At 36.9% G+C, this 21,223-nt stretch overlaps 1 protein-coding gene and 1 long non-coding RNA gene across 2 annotated transcripts in view; both read right to left on the reverse strand.

Annotated features, from left to right (window-relative positions):
• Window positions 1-21,223, reverse strand: part of LOC129423551 (transmembrane protein 164) — a 49,514-nt gene that overhangs the window by 15,099 nt on the left and 13,192 nt on the right. The window contains exons 2-3 of the mRNA XM_055179882.2: window positions 19,077-19,126; window positions 5,039-5,105 (exon numbers count right to left, since the gene is read on the reverse strand). Of these exons, the coding sequence (XP_055035857.1) occupies window positions 5,039-5,105; window positions 19,077-19,126 (117 nt within the window). The remainder of the gene's footprint in view (window positions 1-5,038; window positions 5,106-19,076; window positions 19,127-21,223) is intronic.
• LOC129414440 (uncharacterized) lies at window positions 737-3,943 on the reverse strand. Its single transcript, XR_012371063.1, has 3 exons — window positions 2,790-3,943; window positions 2,519-2,664; window positions 737-1,760 (listed from the first exon to the last, which is right to left on the reverse strand). It is a non-coding gene; the product is annotated as an uncharacterized lncRNA (long non-coding RNA).

Raw genomic sequence — 21,223 nt, forward strand, 5'->3', positions numbered from 1 at the left:
AAAGCTCTAACCCTAGAATCGCCTCTGATTTAACTAAGGCCTATCCTGGCTTTAACTAAGCCTTGTCTGTGGCCTTAAAGTTGAATAAAGAAGCTTTCCATTGATGTATGGTTAACTAAAATAGGACAATGTTTGGCTGAAATACAACTATTTGAAAATCTGGAATCTGAGGGTGCAAATTTTTTTTTTATGGTAGAAACAACGTTTTTTTGCTACAAACATACCCGTGTTACTGGTTTTGTGGTCCAGCGTGACATTTGTATTTTGTGTAAGTGTTTTATTTAGATTTTATTATTTTATTTAATATTAAAATGATTTATTTACATGATTTAATTGTAATTGATCATTTTTTCATTAACTCATGAACCCCCTGCAATTGCGTTGTGAACCCTACACTGAAAAAAAAAATCCTTTCAATTTACGTAATTTTAATGTGTACATTGGTCCCACATAATCCGATTGTGTAAAACAAACATAATTTTCCCATTTAATTTTTATGTGTCAGATCAAAACATTTTAATTATTTTAAGTAGTCTAATATAAATATGTTGACTCAAAGTGCTTTTTCCTCTTTAGTATAACACATTTATTTTGTAATGTTTAAGTAATTTTATTATGTAAGGGGACTAGATTTTCATCTGTAATTCCAACATGCTTTTTTAATGCTTATATTATGGGATTATGTAACTCTAAAGCAATTTCATTATGTCTCTGGCACCAGAATAATCACCCATAATTATCCAAATGTTATTTATTTCTTTTTTAAATACAAAATACATTTGCATTGGCATAAAAAGCAACAAATGTTTTTTTTTAACAAATGTTTAGTGATATTGAGGCAAACCACTGCTTTCAGATCATCAATTCATTTAAATCATTACACATTAATTCATTAACAGTCAATAACTATTACAACAATCAGCACATGCAGTACATACAAAGGGGCAATTTCCCAGACAGGTTGTAGATTAATCCATGACTAGGCCCTAGTTATATTAGAATATTTTTTTCAAAAAAAGTTTACAAACAAACCTACCTTACAAAAACAACACTGGAGTACATCTTGAGACAAAACAATGGCACTGATATATGTCAAGATATGTCAGTGCAATATGTTTTCAAATTAAGGCATTGCAAAAGTCTGGGACTAGGAAAAGCCCCATCTGTAAAACTGACCCAAATGTTTAAAATAGTTACTATCACAGTAGATTTAGAAGTGCTAAAACACAAACACTGCATTCCAAAGAGAAATTCAAAACAGTAAGTACTATTATTTTTTAAATGGATTTACAAACTGGAAAATATCAATCCTTCAGAAAGTCAGAGCTACAGCATTTGTATAAACTGATAATCAAAGATTCAACAAAAACAAAACACAACAACCATTTCCAAAATCAACCCCGAGCAGCAAACTGTTAATGTTTTAATAAGAGAAAACACTTAAAACAGATAAATAAAAAGAACATAAATGAGCTGCACAGTCTTTCTGATCCTTTCACTGAAAGAAACTGCTCGTTAAAGTTACGCTCAATGCAGTTCCATTAAAATCTTTTGGATTTCCTCCAAAATAAAGCGGAGATCAGGACAGCTCAGGTTTAAGGCATACATCAGCTCAAACAACATGGCACGATTTTGCAACACCTTCATGCCTTCCAGGACTATACAAAGATCCTCTTCTTCAAGAAGCATGTTGTTTGAGAGCACAAATCCCAACATTGGTGTCTTCAAATGACCTCACTGATGCTGACTTCATCCATGCCCTGTAGAAAACAGACCAATTTAGTTAAAGAAACAGAAAAAAGTTACTGTTACAATAAAAGTGTAATTGGAAATTAGTACAATGCAAACAAATATAAATGTAAGTATACAAACCCATGTGCATTGCCACAGCATGTTACAATTGGTTACAAATATATGGGTTACAAAGCAAGGCAGCTGCACTGTCCACTGCTCCAGGTGTGTGTGTGTGTGTGTGTGTGTGTGTGTGTGTGTGTGTGTGTGTGTGTGTGTGTGTACTACACTGGAATGAGTTAAATAAAGAGGCCACATTTCGAGTGTGTGCTAGCATACCTGACAATCACATCAAAAGTTAATTCTCTCATTTTCTCACTCTCATGTTGTTACAGACCTGTATAAATGTCTTTGTTCTGATGAACACGAAGGAAGACATTTATTTTGAGGAATGTTTGCAACCAAACTGTTCATGAGCCCCATTCACTTCAATAGTATTATTTTTCCCCACTATGGAAGTGAATGGGGCTTATGATTGGTTTGGGTACAAACATTCCTCAAAATATCTTCCTTAGTGTTCATCAGAACAAAGACATTTATAAAGATTTGTAACAACATGATAGGGAGTAAGTGATGAGAATTTTTATTTTTGGGTGAACTACCCCTTTAAATCTTCCCAGGTGTTTTAATGACCCTTGTGCCAAAAGATGTAACTAAAACATACTACATTTTCTGTACTTCCAACAAGGTTTACACATTTTTATGTCTATGAATCTATATTACTTACTTCTGTCATTTGATCATTAATTGTTTGAAGTCTTTTTGCTAGCTGTCCTCCTTTCTGATAGAAGAGTTTCATCAGGTTTTTGGATTGGAGGTCCAGGTGACACAGGAACATAAGACAGTAGTGATTCTTTTAAATTCAGCATTTATCTGAAAACAGATTAACCAACCATTGTATATTTGAGTACTGCGAGTCAAAGAATAATACATGTATATTAGTTACAAAATAAGATTTAGCTCCTAACAGCAGTAAAACAGTGATAGGAATTACTTACCAATGCTTTTGAGTGTGTGCAAGGATGATGACCTATAAGAGGAAATATTCAGATGTGAAATCAACACATAACCTCAAATGATGAAGGTCACACATACACAGAACAATAATGAAATAAGTATTATATCTGTCATAGGACGCAATTTTGGACAAAATTAGATCTTAAAACAACAAGGTTCTCCTCTGAAAACGTCAGCTTTAAGGTGTGGCACTTCAAAGCGATTTTTTTCAGTTAATATACCAGAGGTCACGCGAGACATTGAAAAAAGCTTTTTCGGATAGAATCAAGTGTTGCTCGTGGCGTAGCGAAGTCACGAATAACTGACGCGGGTCTGATAATCTGATTAAGCAGACAGTTTGTTTAATACGCAATGTCATTATTAATGTAGTCAATTGATATCATCTGGTAAATTACTTGGATAACGTTAACGTACTCTGGACAGAACGTTTGGTTAGCGTTTTATTTGTCCTGAACCGTTTCCATAGAACAGCTGAGTAAAAAGTGCCTCAAAAGTCAACTCAAAGCTGACAGTTTTCATCTTGGATAAAACTACCAAACGTGAAATAACGTTATACAGCTGACATTTTTAAAACACAGTTTTTTTTATGAGCCTTACACTTAACGTTACTGACTGACTGACTGACTGTAACATTAACTTACTCCACCAACCTCCTCCAAACTAATTTTTACTACAAGTAATTGCAATGGCAACATATTGTAAAAAAACTGTCTATCTAGTGAAGATGTATCACGTATAAAGTGAACATAAATAAATAATAGAACTTACTTTAATAACGTGGTGTCCGTCTGAGAGAGTTCTTCTGACTGACTGCTGCTGCTGAGTCTTCATTTTGGCGCCCAAAACAAACGATGTTTATTCTTCTTTTATGGCAGTTGACGTCCTTCTCATTGAGCTATACTGCCCCTGCTGCTCAGGAGGTGCCGTTTGTGTGCAAACCCAATTTTATTGCTTTAAGTATTCAATTCAATCAATTTTAATCAATGTGAGAATAATGTGTTCATTTTACATTCAAACAAAACATTTTCATCCTAATCCATTAAATTATGTTTACACAAGGAATATAAATATTTTGTGTAGCATATACATGTTTATTTTATTTAAATTCAAAGACCCACCAAGTCCATTTTTTTCAGTGTACACTAACCTATAACATGTAGAAGAACGAGTCTATGACACAATGGAGACATTCCTAAAACATTCCTGAAGCTAGCTGTAAAATGAAGTAATCTGTACGTGACAACTTGCGGAAAGCTTAAGAGTTAAGAGAATTAGGATAATGTGTTAATAATGGATAAAAATTCCTTATTCTTATGGATTGAACTTTGAACTATGATCCTACAGAGAGCATTAGGTTTATATAATGCATTAGTCGAACTGGAACATACGCAGACAATGGAGCCAAACAGTGTAACAATACCGACACATCACACCCAACTGTGTAAATGCAACTTCACCCGGCACATCCTTAAACATTATACTACAATCAGCACACAACACAACAATGCCTTCAGTGAGCTGTGCTCTTGAATATCTAGTTTCTCATGGTTTTCATGTCATGGCGACATTTTAGATGTCATTCTGTGAGCTCACTATGTGATCGTTTTTCTTTGTTGTTAGTTTATCTATTGTCTGGACGTATAGTGTCCTAGATTGTTGTGTACAGAAAAGATTTTAATTATAATCTGCAGTGATCTTAGTCATGTTATAAACTCTAATCACACATACTTTATTTTTTATGCCTCTTCCTAGGTTCTAACATATAAATATATACAACTGTGCTCCAACCGTTTCTTTAGGCCGCCATTTTATTTTATCGAGCTTGGGCCTGCTCGACCAATCACCTTACTCACGGATGAACATGCATATCATTGTGGGACATGAAAGGCGGCGAAGGATACATCTGTGTTGTGGAATACGGCCTTATAGCGTCGGGCACAGTCAACCATAATACTAATGCGAAGACAGTTCCTATAGTAAATATTTCATCTTGCCTGATTATAACATATATGATTATTGTGTAAGTGTGGTTTAAGCATTTTTCATACATTCAGAATAAAGTTTAGCACAAATGTTTTTAGTGATTCATGATTTATTGGTGAAAATGTTTATAGGCAGATTTCACACACAATTTTGAGCATACACATGCTTAATGAATGAGACACACTGTCCTGGCATATTTTGAATCAAGCCTTTATTATTTATATTTGAATATTAAGCATGCACTCACCAGTCGGGTGTTGACCACTGGAAAGAGCAGCGCTAGAAGAGCTCCATTCAGCATATGAACCTGAAGCCTTTAAAAACAGAAAACAAGACTTTCAACGTCACAGGAGAAAACTTAAAACATCAGCAATATAAAATTAGTCAAGTTCTCTCAAAAAAGACATCTCTATATCTATATATATATCTAAATATATCTATATCTACCTATCCATCTATCTACCTACCCATCTATCTACCTACCTACCCACCTATCTATCTAGGGAACTGCACTGCGACCAAAATGGTCGCATATGCGACCTTTTGAACTGCCGTTGCGACCGTAATTTTTAATGGGTCGCAAATGTGCTACCTAATGTTTTAGACAATATGATATGATTTACTATGAGCATTTATTAAAACATAAATGTGGATTTTAAGAATGCGTTTTATAACGTGCTCTTGAGCCTTCAACACGTTGGCTTCATTTTGCGTGAAAGCACGTTGTGTCTCTCCCTATGAGTGTGCGTTCGCGTGCTCTCTGTTTCTTAATGAATTTGGTGCGACGCGAAGCAAGCTCAGTGTCTTCCATGTTTCTGAACTTGAGCAGAGGTCTTTCTTCACTGAGGACGCGGGACCCGTATGGTTCCGGGTTTATATTTTAAATGGTCAGTCGGGTCCGATTAGGTCCTAGTTTAATTACTTTGGGTCCCAAGTCTGATTAATATTGTGTGTATAACCCGAGTCGATCGGAAAACGGCCATGAGCGCTACCGCGCTAAAGCTCGAGTGCAGTTTCAGCGTGCCTCCGGTTACTATGGCGATGGTTCTTGTTACGACCACGCGCTGCATTTTCTTTCTCACATTTTTTAATAATCTTATTATTAATAAACCATATCTTTTCTAAAACCATATCCATATTTAAAAAGTTTGCACAGAGATTGTAGCAAAAAAGCAGTGCTAATGTCAAGCCCATTGCACTGAACGAGCAAAGCTTATGCTGACCCGGGATATAAAAAACGCAAAGCAATGTAAAGTCTGTCATCGGGACAGCAAGTAGACTTTTAAATTTGAAATAATGAGTGGATTGAGCTTTTTTAGTCGGCAAGAGAGAAATAGAAAGATAGAACATAAGAAGTAAAAGTGCCTATCTAATAGAAATTATAACCATTATAACATCAGTCACATTTATAATCTATAGACCTGCACTGTCTATTAATATACTATACATAGTACTGTATTATATTGAGTTTGATAAAAGGGGTCTAATTGCTTCATATATCAGTGCAAAAACAGTAAGTGTTTTCGTGGTGCTTTGACAAACAGTGTCAGCTTTGTTAATGGCAAAGAAAGTTTGGGGTGGTTAGATTAATGAAATATAATGTGAAATTAATATTAATTTTCAATAAATCAAAGTATTGTGTTGTGTCACACATTATTAGTTCTTCGTCACATGTATAGTAGACCATTATTTGTCAGTGGGTAATGACCGGCTACCACCACAAGTAAATTTCAGATCTGTGGCAACGTTTAAGGCGGCATGTGGTTTAAAAGATATAAAAAGCATATCTGTATGCAATACAGTTTCATTATTGTTCATTATTATCCAGAGCGCCTTAATATAACTTGAAAAAAATATGTGCGACCAAATCATATTTTGCGCCAGTAACTGAAAAAGTTGGTAGCGCAAGTGCCACCAGTGGAAAAGGTTAGTGTAGTTCCCTGACTACCTACCTACCTACCTACCTACCTACCTACCTACCTACCTACCTACCTACCTACCTACCTACCTACCTATCTATATATATATATATATATCTATATATATCTATATATATATATATATCTATATATATACATATATGTGTATATATATATATATCTATATATATATATATATATATATATATATATATATATATATATATATATATATATATATATATATATATATATATATATATATATTCATAATTTAGTGTGAATACTATAATAATATAAATAAAATAATATTGTAATAAATAATAATAATAATAAATAAATAAATAAATAAATAAGTAGTAGCAGTAATAATAATAAATAATAATAAAAATGAAATTAAAGCCACAGGAGGACATAAATAGGGCTGGGTATCGATTAATCTCATCCTATTCGATTCCGACTCACAAGGCCCTCAATTCAATTCAATTCAATACTCTATTTAATTCTCATTTCAATTAAATGAATGTAGGTTTAATACTATTCATAGTTATTAAAAAACACAAATAAATAAAATAAATAAAAATAAATTTCAAAGTCACTAACAAATGCACGCACGCACAATGTCAACAGGCTCTCCGTTTTAAAAATGTATAGCAACTTCTAACTAGTAAAAAAAAGTTAACAAAGGAAAACATCACCGTTTTTCAATATTTTACTATGTTCTTACCCCAACTTAAATTAATTAATACATACCCATCTTTTATCAATGTGTGCATTTTTAATCTTTGTACAGTATGCCGTGAATGTTTTAGCATTTAGCCTAGCCCCATTCATTCCTATGGCTCCAAACTAAAGTTTTATTTTATGCCACCATACTTACTCGTGTAACTACTCATGTAACAGTCTTTAAATAGTGAAAACATGGAAGTGTTTGGTGGGTTCTAAATTCATCCCTGTTTGGATCCTAAGGTATGAATGGGGCTATATGCTAATACATTTACGACGCACTGTACAAATTACAAGTGCATGCATTGAAAAAAGATAGGTATGTATTAATTTGTCTAAGATGAGTTAAGAACATAGTAAAAAATTGAAAAACGGTGGTGTTTTCCTTCAAACATTTAAGTACAACAAGGAAGCCCAGACCTAAAAAATCTCAAGTGTTCAGCTAAAATCTGTTCCAATATGCTGGTCAAAAACGCTTTTACAAGTGAGGTTGAAAAACCGGTTGGAAGACAAATACCTTGGTCCCTTTTAAAGCAACAAGACCATTAATGTACCCCATTAGTACTCACTTGCATGCTAATAGGAACTCTGTTGTATAACCTACACTAATAGAGTTTATAACCCTTTTCAGCATTGACACCAATGAATATATACAGAAAATAAGTATTTGTAATTTATGCACAAAGATGGTGTTCAGACTACAAATCATTCCCTCTAAACAGATTAGATTCCCTTAACAGTCCATATTGACCAGTTCAGTTACATTGGTCACTAAAAAAGCAAAACCATCCAATCGCCTAGATCTGCAGTTGAGTGCAGGCTACATTCAATCAATTTCAGTCGAAAACTTATTTATAATATGCCTAAAATAAAATTCACATCATCTGAGGTAATTTATTATTTATTGTCATCTGGGAACATCACTAGTATAGTACAGTACATTACATCTCACATTCAGGATTTCAGAAGGTCCCATGAGGAATTCAGCATCAACACGTTTTTAATTATGAGAAGTCAAAATAAAGCAAAGTATAACTAGATAGAAAAGTTTGTTGACAAACTTTATGTTGGCTTGACAAAGCCTGGCCTGAACGTTAAAAACGGTTTGACAGAAGTTTAGTTTAGTAGGCTATCTGGCTGTTAGTATGTTTAAGTATGAAGCTAGCCTGATTTAACATAAAGTTAGCATGATTAGCCTGAAGCTAGCATGAAGCTAACATGATTAGCATGAAGCTAACATGATTAGCATGAAGCTAGCATCAAATTAACATGATTAGCCTGAAGCTAGCATGAAGCTAACATGATTAGCATGAAGCTAGCATGATGTTAACATGAAATAGCATGAAGCTAGCATGATGCTAACATGAAATAGCATGAAGCTAGCATGAAGCTAACATGATTAGCATGATTAGCATGAAGCTAGCATGATGCTAACATGAATTAGCATGAAGTTAACATGAAGCTAGCATGATGCTAACATGAATTAGCATGAAGCTAGCATGATGCTAACATGAATTAGCATGAAGCTAGCATGATGCTAACATGAATTAGCATGAAGCTAGCATGATGCTAACATGAATAAGCATGAAGCTAGCATGATGCTAACATGAATAAGCATGAAGCTAGCATGATGCTAAAATGAATTAGCATGAAGTTAGCATGAAGCTAGCATGAAGCTAGCATGATGCTAACATGAATTAGCATGAAGCTAGCATGATGCTAACATGAATTAGCATGAAGCTAGCATGATGCTAACATGAATTAGCATGAAGCTAGCATGATGCTAACATGAATTAGCATGTAGCTAGCATGATGCTAACATGAATTAGCATGAAGCTAGCATGATGCTAACATGAATTAGCATGAAGCTAGCATGATGCTAACATGAATTAGCATGAAGTTAGCATGAAGCTAGCATGATGCTAACATGAATTAACATGAAGCTAGCATGATGCTAACATGAATTAGCATGAAGCTAGCATGATGCTAACATGAATTAGCATGAAGCTAGCATGATGCTAACATGAATTAGCATGAAGCTAGCATGATGCTAACATGAATTAGCATGAAGCTAGCATGACGCTAACATGAATTAGCATGAAGCTAGCATGACGCTAACATGAATTAGCATGAAGCTAGCATGATGCTAACATGAATTAGCATGAAGCTAGCATGATGCTAACATGAATTAGCATGAAGCTAGCATGATGCTAACATGAATTAGCATGAAGCTAGCATGATGCTAACATGAATTAACATGAAGCTAGCATGATGCTAACATGAATTAGCATGAAGCTAGCATGATGCTAACATGAATTAGCATTAAGCTAACATGATGCTAACATGAATACGCATGAAGTTAGCAAGATTTATTATGAAATTAGCATAAAGCTAGCATGAAACTAGCATGAAGCTAGTATGACTTAGCATGAAGCTAGCATAAGGCTAACATGACCAAAAGACCCAACCCCCATGTCTCTATGATGTTCGGATCCAGAGATATAAGGCTTTGTTTATTATGTTGCTAGGGTGCTCATATTTGGTTGCTAGGGGCGTGGCTTAATACCTCAATAAGTATCCTTAGAGACTGATTGGATGCCTGAGTAAAATGAGCCCACCCCCATGTCTCTGTGACACTGTGCTGCAAAGATATCCATCTGGGCATTTTATAATGGCAGTCTATGGGAGATGTTGCTAGGGTACCCAAAAATGGTTGCTAGGGGCGTGGCTTAATAGCTATGGGACGATCCAGAGAGACTGATTGGATGCCTGAGTAAAATGAGCCCACCCCCATGTCTCTATGACACTGTAAAGCGAAGATATTCCATCTGGAAAGTTTTTATTCCCTTATATGGGCGGGTTTCCTGCCCCGTTATAAGTCAATGGGGAATTTTGGGGGCCTCTTACACCCCAGGGGTGGAACTTACACCCCAATGTGAGGTATGTTCTCACAGTGCCTGCCAGCCTCTTCAAATGTGGTAACCCACAAGTTTCTACAAATTTCTCGCTCGCAGCTATGACCTGTCAAAGTTTGTCATAATGTTAAGTAAATGGGACTTTTCGGAAGTTTTATGTCCCGTTTTAGGAATTCTGTAAGTTGGATCCCGTCAAAAAGATATAGCACACTTCTTTAGACCAGTCAGAATGTCCGTGGAAAATTTTGTGGATGTAGCTTGAAAGCTGTCGGACGAGTTACGCGCAGAAATTTTAGTCTCAGAAGAAGAAGAATAATAACTAGATAGAAAAGTTTGTTGACAAACTTTATGTTGGCTTGACAAAGCGTAGCCTGTACGTTTAAAACGGTTTGACAGATGTATAGTTTAGTAGGCAATCTGGCTGTTAGTATGTTTAAGTATGAAGCTAGCCTGATTTAGCATGAAGCTAGCATGATTAGCCTGAAGCTAGCATGATGTTAACATGAAATAGCATGAAGCTAACATGATGCTAACATGATTAACATGAAGCTAGCATCAAGTTAGCATGATTAGCATGAAGCTAGCATGATGCTAACATGAATTAGCATGAAGCTAGCATGATGCTAACATGAATTAGCATGAAGCTAGCATGATGCTAACATGAATTAGCATGAAGTTAGCATGATGCTAACATGAATTAGCATGAAGCTAGCATGATGTTAACATGAATTAGCATAAAGCTAGCATGATGCTAACATGAATTAGCATGAAGTTAACTTGATGCTAACATGAATTAGCATGAAGCTAGCATGATGCTAACATGAATTAGCATGAAGCTAACATGATTAGCATGAAGCTAGCATCAGGTTAGCATGATTAGCATGAAGCTAGCATGATGCTAACATGAAATAGCATGAAGCTAGCATGATGCTAACATGAATTAGCATGAAGCTAGCATGATGCTAACATGAATTAGCATGAAGCCAGCATGATGCTAACATGAATTAGCATGAAGCCAGCACGATGCCAACATGAATTAACATAAAGCTAGCATGATGCTAACATGAAGTTAGCATGATGCTAACATGAATTAGCATGAAGCTAGCATGATGCTAACATGAATTAGTATGAAGCTAGCATGATGCTAACATGAATTAGCATGAAGCTAGCATGATGCTAACATGAATTAGCATTAAGCTAGCATGATGCTAACATGAATTAGCATGAAGCTAGCATGAGGCTAACATGAATTAGCATGAAGCTAGCATGATGTTAACATGAATTAGCATGAAGCTAGCATGATGCTAAGATGAATTAGCATGAAGCTAGCATGATGCTAACATGAATTGGCATGAAGCTAGCATTATGCTAACATGAATTAGCATGAAGCTAGCATGATGCTAACATGAATTAGCATGAAGCTAGCATGATGCTAACATGAATAAGCATGAAGTTAGCAAGATTTATTATGAAATTAGCATAAAGCTAGCATGAAACTAGCATGAAGCTAGTAAGACTTAGCATGAAGCTAGCATAAGGCTAACATGACCAAAAGACCCAACCCCCATGTCTCTATGATGTTCGGATCCAGAGATATAAGGCTTTGTTTATTATGTTGCTAGGGTGCTCATATTTGGTTGCCAGGGGCGTGGCTTAATACCTCAATAAGAATCCTTAGAGACTGATTGGATGCCTGAGTAAAATGAGCCCACCCCCATGTCTCTGTGACACTGTGCTCCAAAGATATCCATTTGGGCATTTTATAATGGCAGTCTATGGGAGATGTTGCTAGGGTACTCAAAAATGGTTGCTAGGGGCGTGGCTTAATAGCTATGGGACGATCCAGAGAGACTGATTGGATGCCTGAGTAAAATGAGCCCACCCCCATGTCTCTATGACACTGTAAAGCGAAGATATTCCATCTGGAACGTTTTTATTCCCTTATATGGCCGTGTTTCCTGCCCCGTTATAAGTCAATGGGGAATTTTGGGGGCCTCTTACACCCCAGGGGTGAAACTTACACCCCAATGTGAGGTATGTTCTCACAGTGCCTGCCAGCCTCTTCAAATGTGGTAACCCACAAGTTTCTACAAATTTCTCGCTCGCAGCTATGACCTGTCAAAGTTTGTCGCAATGTTAAGTAAATGGGACTTTTCGGAAGTTTTATGTCCCGTTTTAGGAATTCCGTAAGTCGGATCCCGTCAAAAAGATATAGCACACTTCTTTAGACCAGTCAGAATGTCCGTGGAAAATTTCGTGGTTGTAGCTTGAAAGCTGTCGGACGAGTTAGCCGCAGAAATTTTAGTCTCAGAAGAAGAAGAAGAAGAAGAATAATAACTAGATAGGTACATTTCCTAAAGAAAATGTGAGTGGTGCTTGCCGTGGCAAAATTCTGGGGACCATATATGATTATACTCCAAGCCAAAAGTAAAACGGTCCAACCCCCGTGTCTCTACGATGTTCTGATGCGGAGATATAAGGCTTTGTTTACTCTGTTGCTAGGGTACTGTATTTGGTTGCTAGGGAAAAAATGGCATCCACTAGTGATTACATGCCGAGTCACAATTAAAACGGTCCAACCCCCGTGTCTCTACGATGTTCTGCTGCGGAGATATAAGGCTTTGTTTACTCTGTTGCTAGGGTACTGTATTTGGTTGCTAGGGAAAAAATTGGCATCCCATAATGATTACACTCCGAGTCACGAGTCAAACGGTCCAACCCCCGTGTCTCTAAGATGTTCTGATGCGGAGATATAAGGCTTTGTTTACTCTGTTGCTAGGGTACTGTATTTGGTTGCTAGGGAAAAAAATTGGCATCCCATAATGATTACACTCCGAGTCACGAGTCAAACGGTCCAACCCCCGTGTCTCTACGATGTTCTGATGCGGAGATATAAGGCTTTGTTTACTCTGTTGCTAGGGTACTGTATTTGGTTGCTAGGGAAAAAATTGGCATTCCATAATGATTATACTCCGAGTCAAGAGTCAAACGGTCCAACCCCCGTGTCTCTACGATGTTCTGATGCGGAGATATAAGGGTTTGTTTACTCTGTTGCTAGGGTACTGTATTTGGTTGCTAGGGAAAAATTTGGCATCCCATAATGATTACACTCCGAGTCACGAGTCAAACGGTCCAACCCCCGTGTCTCTACGATGTTCTGATGCGGAGATATAAGGCTTTGTTTACTCTGTTGCTAGGGTACTGTATTTGGTTGCTAGGGAAAAAATTGGCATCCCATAATGATTACACTTCGAGTCACGAGTCAAACGGTCCAACCCCCGTGTCTCTAAGATGTTCTGATGCGGAGATATAAGGCTTTGTTTACTCTGTTGCTAGGGTACTGTATTTGGTTGCTAGGGAAAAAATTGGCATCCCATAATGATTACACTCTGAGTCGCAAGTCAAACGGTCCAACCCCCGTGTCTCTACGATGTTCGGATGCCGAGATATAACTGTTTGAATTTTATGTTGCTAGGGTGCTCAAAAGTGGTTGCTAGGGGCGTGGCTTATACCTGTGTAAGTATCCTGAGAGACTGATTGGATGCCTGAGTAAAATGAGTCCACCCCCATGTCTCTATGACACTGTGGTGCAAAGATATCCATCTGGGCATTTTATAATGGCAGTCTATGGGAGATGTTGCTAGGGTGGCCAAATTGTTGCTAGGGGCGTGGCTTAATAGCTCTGGGATGATCCTGAGAGACTGATTGGATGCCCGAGTAAAATGAGCCCACCCACTTATCTCTACGACACTGCAAAGCAAAGATATCCCATCTGGAACGGTTGTATTCCCTTATATGGGCGTGTTCCCTGCCCCATTATAAGTCAATGGGGCACTTTTGGGTGCCTCTTACACCCCAGGGGTACAACTTACACCCCAATGTGATGTATGTTCTTACAGAGTCTATCACCCTCTTCAAATGTTGTAACCCACATGTTTCTACAAAATCCTCGAGCGGAGCTATGAGTTGTCAAAGTTGGGCCCAATGTTAAGTCAATGGGATTTTTTGGGTGGTTTTTCGCCCCCCTTTCGAAAATCCTGCACCCGATGGCTTATAAAAGTCATAGCACACCTCTCCTCAATAATCCGGTCAATTTGAGCCCTCTTTCATGGGACTACGGCAAACCGTGCGGGACGAGTTACGCGCCGAAATTTTGTCCAGAATATAAGAAAAATAATAATAATATCCCTGAGCAATAGTAATAGTGATGCCTTGCATAAATGCAAGCACCACTAATAAGTTTAAATACAATATCAGTATGTTGGCTTTGTCAAGCCAACATAATAATAAGTTTAAATACAATATCAGTATGTTGGCTTTGTCAAGCCAACATAATTAACACTGTTCTGTCAAAGCAGGCACCTTCATAAGACTGCTACATAACAAAGGTTTTACATGAGGTGTTATTTTTATAATGTCACAAAGCAAGTCCATACGTAAAGGATAATTGACGATGGGCCATTAAAATATTAGAAAATAATGCATTTCCAAGGCGGTAATGCGACAAAAAGCAGAGTGGGTGTGCATTATTTGTTATTTTACTACGGGTCCGTTGAATGCTTAAATCTGATTGGCTGATGAACGTTCTGAGGTGTGCAATTATTTTCTGGGAAACGCACGGAGAACGTAGTTCCAGGCAGCTCTCTTGACAGCATTACAGGTCCATATCACTTTGCATAGTTAACTGTAATAGCGGACTAACAAAAACAACATGACAGACGATTTTCCGAGGCAATAATAGCGCTGTATAGAGATGCACAGAGGTAGCCTCCCTCTCTCTCTCTCTGTGTGTCTCTGTCCCTCTCGCTCTCTTTCTAATAACTTAATTAATAACCGCATTAGAATGCTATCAACGGCTCAAGCCTCCATTGTCAGCTTTAAAATGACGTTTTGGAACAAGCAAAAGGGCCGTTGGATAAGACGCAGAAGAAATAGTCCTACTCACAATAGCGATTTAAGTACAAAATACAGACAAATCTCTTTAAATATATCATGTGATCGATGTCTTGAGGTGTGGTAACTATAGTATAAGTGGAATATTTGACTCCGGGTCATTGAATTATTGAAAAATAATGCACACCTGAGGTGTAACGGCGCATCACCACCTCGTGTGTGCATTGTTTTTCTAATAATTCAACGGCCTGTCGTCGAAAAAAAAAAGGTTATCTTGTAGTTGTTTATTGTTTTGGCTGATCATGATGCATGAATATCAATCCTTCCTACCATGATGTATATACTGGACTACTATTGTTTTACCATAGTAAACTATACTTTTTCTCCTCTCAGATTTTTGTCATTTCTCTATTGTCCTTAAAATTCAGTTTAAGTATTGTTAGTATGTGAAGTAAGACTTTTGCTTAAGTAATGTTTACCACTGCCACAAAGATCCCAGTGTTATCAGGTGATGATAATCTCTACTAGCTCTAGGCTTCAAGATCTCTCACTGATAAGGCCTTAAACAAGTTCCTCTTAAAGCCATACTATTTAAATAAGTTGTAAATAACTGAAAGTGCATTTGCATGAGGTAATATCACGTTACCACTCCACCACTGACATGCATTTGGAATCTGATTGGTGCTTCAGGAGAAGCCCCACCCACCACATACATTTTTACAAAGCAAATAGTCTGAGTATACCTGTAGAAATACTTTAAAGAGATGTGAAGTTAGTTTAAAATAGGTAATATACCAAACCCTACCCAGTCCTTCCAGAAAAACACAGTTGTTTTGTGATTGTTGCGAGCAAAAATCCTTGATCTTGTGGCGCATTTTTCTAAAAAATGCGATGGAATATGCGGGATATTTATGCAATTTTATGCGATGAAATTGCGGGAACTTGCAGAAATTGCGGGAACTTGCAGAAATTGCGGGAACTTGCAGAAATTGCGGGAACTTGCAGAAATTGCGGGAACTTTGCAGAAATTGCGGGAACTTTGCAGAAATTGCGGGAACTTTGCAGAAATTGCGGGAACTTGCAAAAACTGTTTGCAGCTTTTCAATGATGGTCACGTCACAATCACGTCACTTCATAATGTTCCCATGGCAACAGGGGACATGGCTGCGCTTGTTTGAAATAAATGCAACATTTTTCAACGTTCTGCTAAGAAGATATGTGTGATTTTTGCTACGAAAATGCAGGAATTATGAAATCATGCAAGCCCGCATATTTTGCACACGGAAAACTGCTATTTATGCTACGAAAGTGCAGCGTATTTGAAAAAATTTGCATTACTGATGCAATGCTCTTCCAATCGAGCTACTTTAAGTTGGAGTCTCAGAACAGTAAGGCCATTTATTATTTTTGTTAGCTGCTGTTGGGGAAGAAACGTTTTATTTAAGAAAATTGGCAGTGTTCACATCATGTTGCAGTCCACTCAGAGAAAACCAGGGTTAAGTGCTTTGCTCAAGGCCTCAATATTAACGAAAGCTCATTACTACTTTGAATTGAATTTTTTAAATTAGTGCTCCAGATCCATAAAGACCCCAGCAATTCAGTGAATTTTAATGTCAGAGCTCCTTTAGCCTAAAGAGACTTGAGGCTAAGTGTGTTTGCTTAAAGCCACAGCATTAATAGCATAAGATTATGATCTCCAAGACTCTTGAGGAAGTAATCCTTAATCTTCATGTTGCCAGGCCAGTCTCTTAAACATTGTTATTATTGCCATCCGGCATTAATGGATGCTGATTGGATTGATAGAGCAACATGATAGAAGTGACGTTCCACTTTCTGGAAAACTCTAATGTCCTTCCTGACAGCAAACATCAGGCTTTCGTCAACACATCAGAGATAGATTTACATTTGCAGTTACTACAGAGCACCCATTTTTGAAAGGCCAGTTTAATGCAGTTTAATACATTGTTTTTTTTACATCTAATTAATTAAACTGAAAAGTAACTCGCATTACTGTTAAAAAGTAACTCAAAATATTAATGTGTACATTTATAAAGTAATGCGTTACTTTCAGGGCTCGAAATTGCGACCATTTTGGTCGCAAATGCAACCGAAATTTAATCTGTGCGACCTTAAAATATATTTGGGAGCATTTGTGCGACTGCCCATTTTGTTGTGGTGCGACTTTTAGATTGTGATGCATGCTGCGTGATAATGAAGACCGCAGATTGGCTAATATGAGCGTCAGTCATTCCTTGTTGCCGTGCTACATACGTGAAGCGCGGAAATATGAAAAGATGAACCGCGAGCATGACGAGAACGAGCCGATTACAGCCAATGTTACTACTGTAATTAATGACGACGATCCGGATTCAAATGCGACTCCAACACCGGAAGATAAGACTTGACGTTAAACCTTTCGGAGAAAGTGGCTTAAAGATTTCGAGTGTCTCCGCTATGAAAATGGCTCGACGTACTTACTGTGTTTACTGTAAATCCTGTAAAACGGCGTTGGTGGGGGAATCAAAACATTTTAAGCACCAGACGTACCTTGCTTAAACATGGGAAAGTGCCAAAAACACAAGATGTGTCGTGACAAATGTGTTCATTATTAATGGAGACACCGACCTGTACGTCTGTCAGTGTGTTTGATAATGTATGTGCGCATGCGCTGGTGAATGGACATCCGACAAACATCCTTGTGGTCCATGTTGATGTGGAACACGACAATGCTGATGGTATGTTTTTGTTGTATTTTTTAAACATTGCCTATTTAGTAGTAATAGCATCTTGGTAATGCAGTTATCAATACCAATATATATTAGCCTTCTATATTAAGGTCACTTTTGTAATGTCACAATTAATCAGTGTTTTACGTGTTTGCTAGATTTTCCATTGTAATCTTAATCATGTTACCTGTAATTGTTAAATTATTATTGCTGCTATACTATTTCAACAGCATTTGGGTATTAATTTAGGAGTCTATGCAGCAAAAAAAATAAAATAAAATAGAAGACCAAATTTTAAATGCTGGCCATAGGATGTGTAAAGCCCGGTGGTGGTGTTTTTTTTTTTTAATAAAATAAATCTATTTACATTTACATTGTAGTTGTGGTGCTTTTTAATTTTTGGATGGGTGCGCCTAAATTTTTGCTGGTGCTCCTAACTCTTTAAAGTTGGGAGCACCAGTGCTACCAAATAAAAAAGTTAATTTTGAGCCCTGACTTTACTCTTTACTTCAGAAAAGTAATAATATTATGAAATGCACATTACTTGTAATGCGTTACCCCCAACACTGCATTGTGTCAAAAGACGTAATTGCGTGTATAGACATTGATGTATAGATGTGTAATTGCTTTTTTATTTTTGCATTACTACCATTAGTATTAAAAAATTTGCCAAAGTATTAATCAGCTAATAAAAAAACATTCGATTAATCGAACAAACTAATAGATAGATAGAATAATCACTCACAAAAAAAATGTTAGCTGCAGACCTAATGTCGTGCACACAACACTGACGCCAAAGTTTGGAGCTGTTATTCTGACTTTGCCAAACTTTCTAATAATAAAAGATTATTTTTCCAACTGAAACCAGATATTTCAAATGCAAGTAAACGTACTAAGCGATTAATTCTCACGCTGTCAACTAATACCCATCTTGAGCACCCACAGACACAGGTGCTGACAGGTTAAAGGTCTATTTTAGGTAACATCTGGTGATCCACATACATCTGAATACCTCATGCTTAGAGACCAAACACAAGAGCTGACGTCTCTGGGTTAATATTGCACAAGAGTGACAGAGAGAGTTTTCCTGCTGCAGGGATACTCACCTAAAAATGACCATAGCGATTTTGCTAGGAGGACATGCGAGCAGGATGATCTGCAAAAGAAGAAATGAGAAATCTTAATGATTCTTTCAAAGGGAACTTGCAGTTTAGTTGTAATTACTTTTGACTTTTTGAAATATTTATTCATTCAGTTCTTGCAAACCACTGCGGTGTGTATTGCGGTATGCACATTTGCAATATTGTGTTATATTCTGGATGAAGTAATTATTACGTCTATACAAAACCCGTATAACTGCATGATATTGAAGAAAAACAGAACATGCAATTCGAGAAAATAATGCATTGTTTTTAAAATCAATTTGAGTAATAATAATAATGAAATTAATAATAAAAGAAAAGAAAGCATCACTCTCGCAGTATCAGCAGTATCTCTGCTATCTGCAGTGACCTAAAAGTTTGACTTACTGAGATAATAAAATCATTCAGTTCTTGCAAACACTGCAATGTGTATTGCGATATGCACATTTGCAATATTTCATTATATTCTGAATGAAGTAATTATTACATTTATGCAAAACCAATACTGCATGATACTGAAGAAAAACAGGACATGCAATGCAATGAAATAATGCATTACGTTTGTAAAATGAATTTGAGTAATGATAATACAAATTCACAATAAAATTAAAGAAAGCATCACTCTCTGCTATCTAAATTTCGACTTTTTGAGATTTTAAATCATATCTATCACTATCTATCTATCTATCACTATCTATCTATCTATCACTATCTATCTATCACTATCTATCCATCCATCCATCCATCCATCCATCCATCCATCCATCCATCCATCCATCCATCCATCCATCCATCCATCCATCCATCCATCCATCCGTCCATCCATCCGTCTGTCTATCCGTCTATCTGTCTGTCTATCTGTCTGTCTATCTGTCTGTCTATCTGTCTGTCTATCTGTCTGTCTATCTGTCTGTCTATGAATTTGTGTAACGTTATTAATATATTATAGGGCTTGGATTTTTTTAGACCAATTTATCATTTTAGAGGTTACGCAGTTACTTCAAGTAACCAATCGTCCACTTTGTTTCTTTGTAGATGTCAAGTCAATGTAAAGTAAATATTATTTATACACCGGCTTTATTATGGAACCTACAATACAATTGGTTCACAGAGTTCACAGTGTATCTACTGTGTCTTTTATTTGCTTTGACCTTTATGTGGAACTATAAACAAACGAGTACCGGCCAAGCCAAGCATATCTTATCAGCACAGTTATCATGTTATCAGTGGTTGAGTGTTAATCAAACAGCAATCCAGCTAGTGAAAAACAAGGACCTAGCATACTATAATGAGATAACGAAACATAACTGAAATAATTGTGAAGCATAAAGATCAACACAGCGTGGATTTATGACTCGCTGTAAGTGCAGGAATAATCGGCACACTTTAAATGCACTGTAAGGGGTTCGGGTTGCCTTCCTGTAACTTGTATGACAGGAAAGCAAAACATGTGTCCGCAGATGCCAGGTGAACTACAGCAGGATCTGACATTCATTGGTTACATAACAGGATAACTTTGGCTTTCATAGGGGTGAGCACCAGCCCAGCCCAGTGCTTGCTTCAAAACCTAAACTATACTTGAAGATTTCCTAGGAAAAAGTGATGTTTGCTTGTGCAAAACCCATTACCACGATGATAATGTGGTCACTCAGGGCCTTAAATGGTCTCTGTATTATAATTGGATATGTCTCTGGTTAAATGGAAGTAGATTGAAATGGTCTGGCTTGCTTTATCATGCACCAGGCAAAAAGCATCCAAGTAATCTAATTGAATGTTTTTTACTCAGAGATTCTGGAAAAGCCACAGATAATGTGCATCATTTGATTTTGGTTAATGCACATCGATTTTCTGGAATTTTCAGGATGTAACATGTAATGTTATTGTGATCGTACACTTGGAGTTTTCCGAAGTCTTTATAGTTTGCTTTTTATCTAGAGATGCTCTGATTGATGGGGTGCCAATCATTATCAGACATTAAATGCTTTAAGTGAAAAAATTTAAGTAGTGCACACACAAACACCCGGAGCAGTGGGCAGCAATTATGGTAAGGTGCCTTGCTCAAGAGCACCACAGTCGCAACCTACCGGCCATGAGACTCGAACCAGCAACTC

Source organism: Misgurnus anguillicaudatus, chromosome 9 (assembly GCF_027580225.2).
Source record: "Misgurnus anguillicaudatus chromosome 9, ASM2758022v2, whole genome shotgun sequence".
NCBI lineage: Eukaryota > Metazoa > Chordata > Actinopteri > Cypriniformes > Cobitidae > Misgurnus > Misgurnus anguillicaudatus.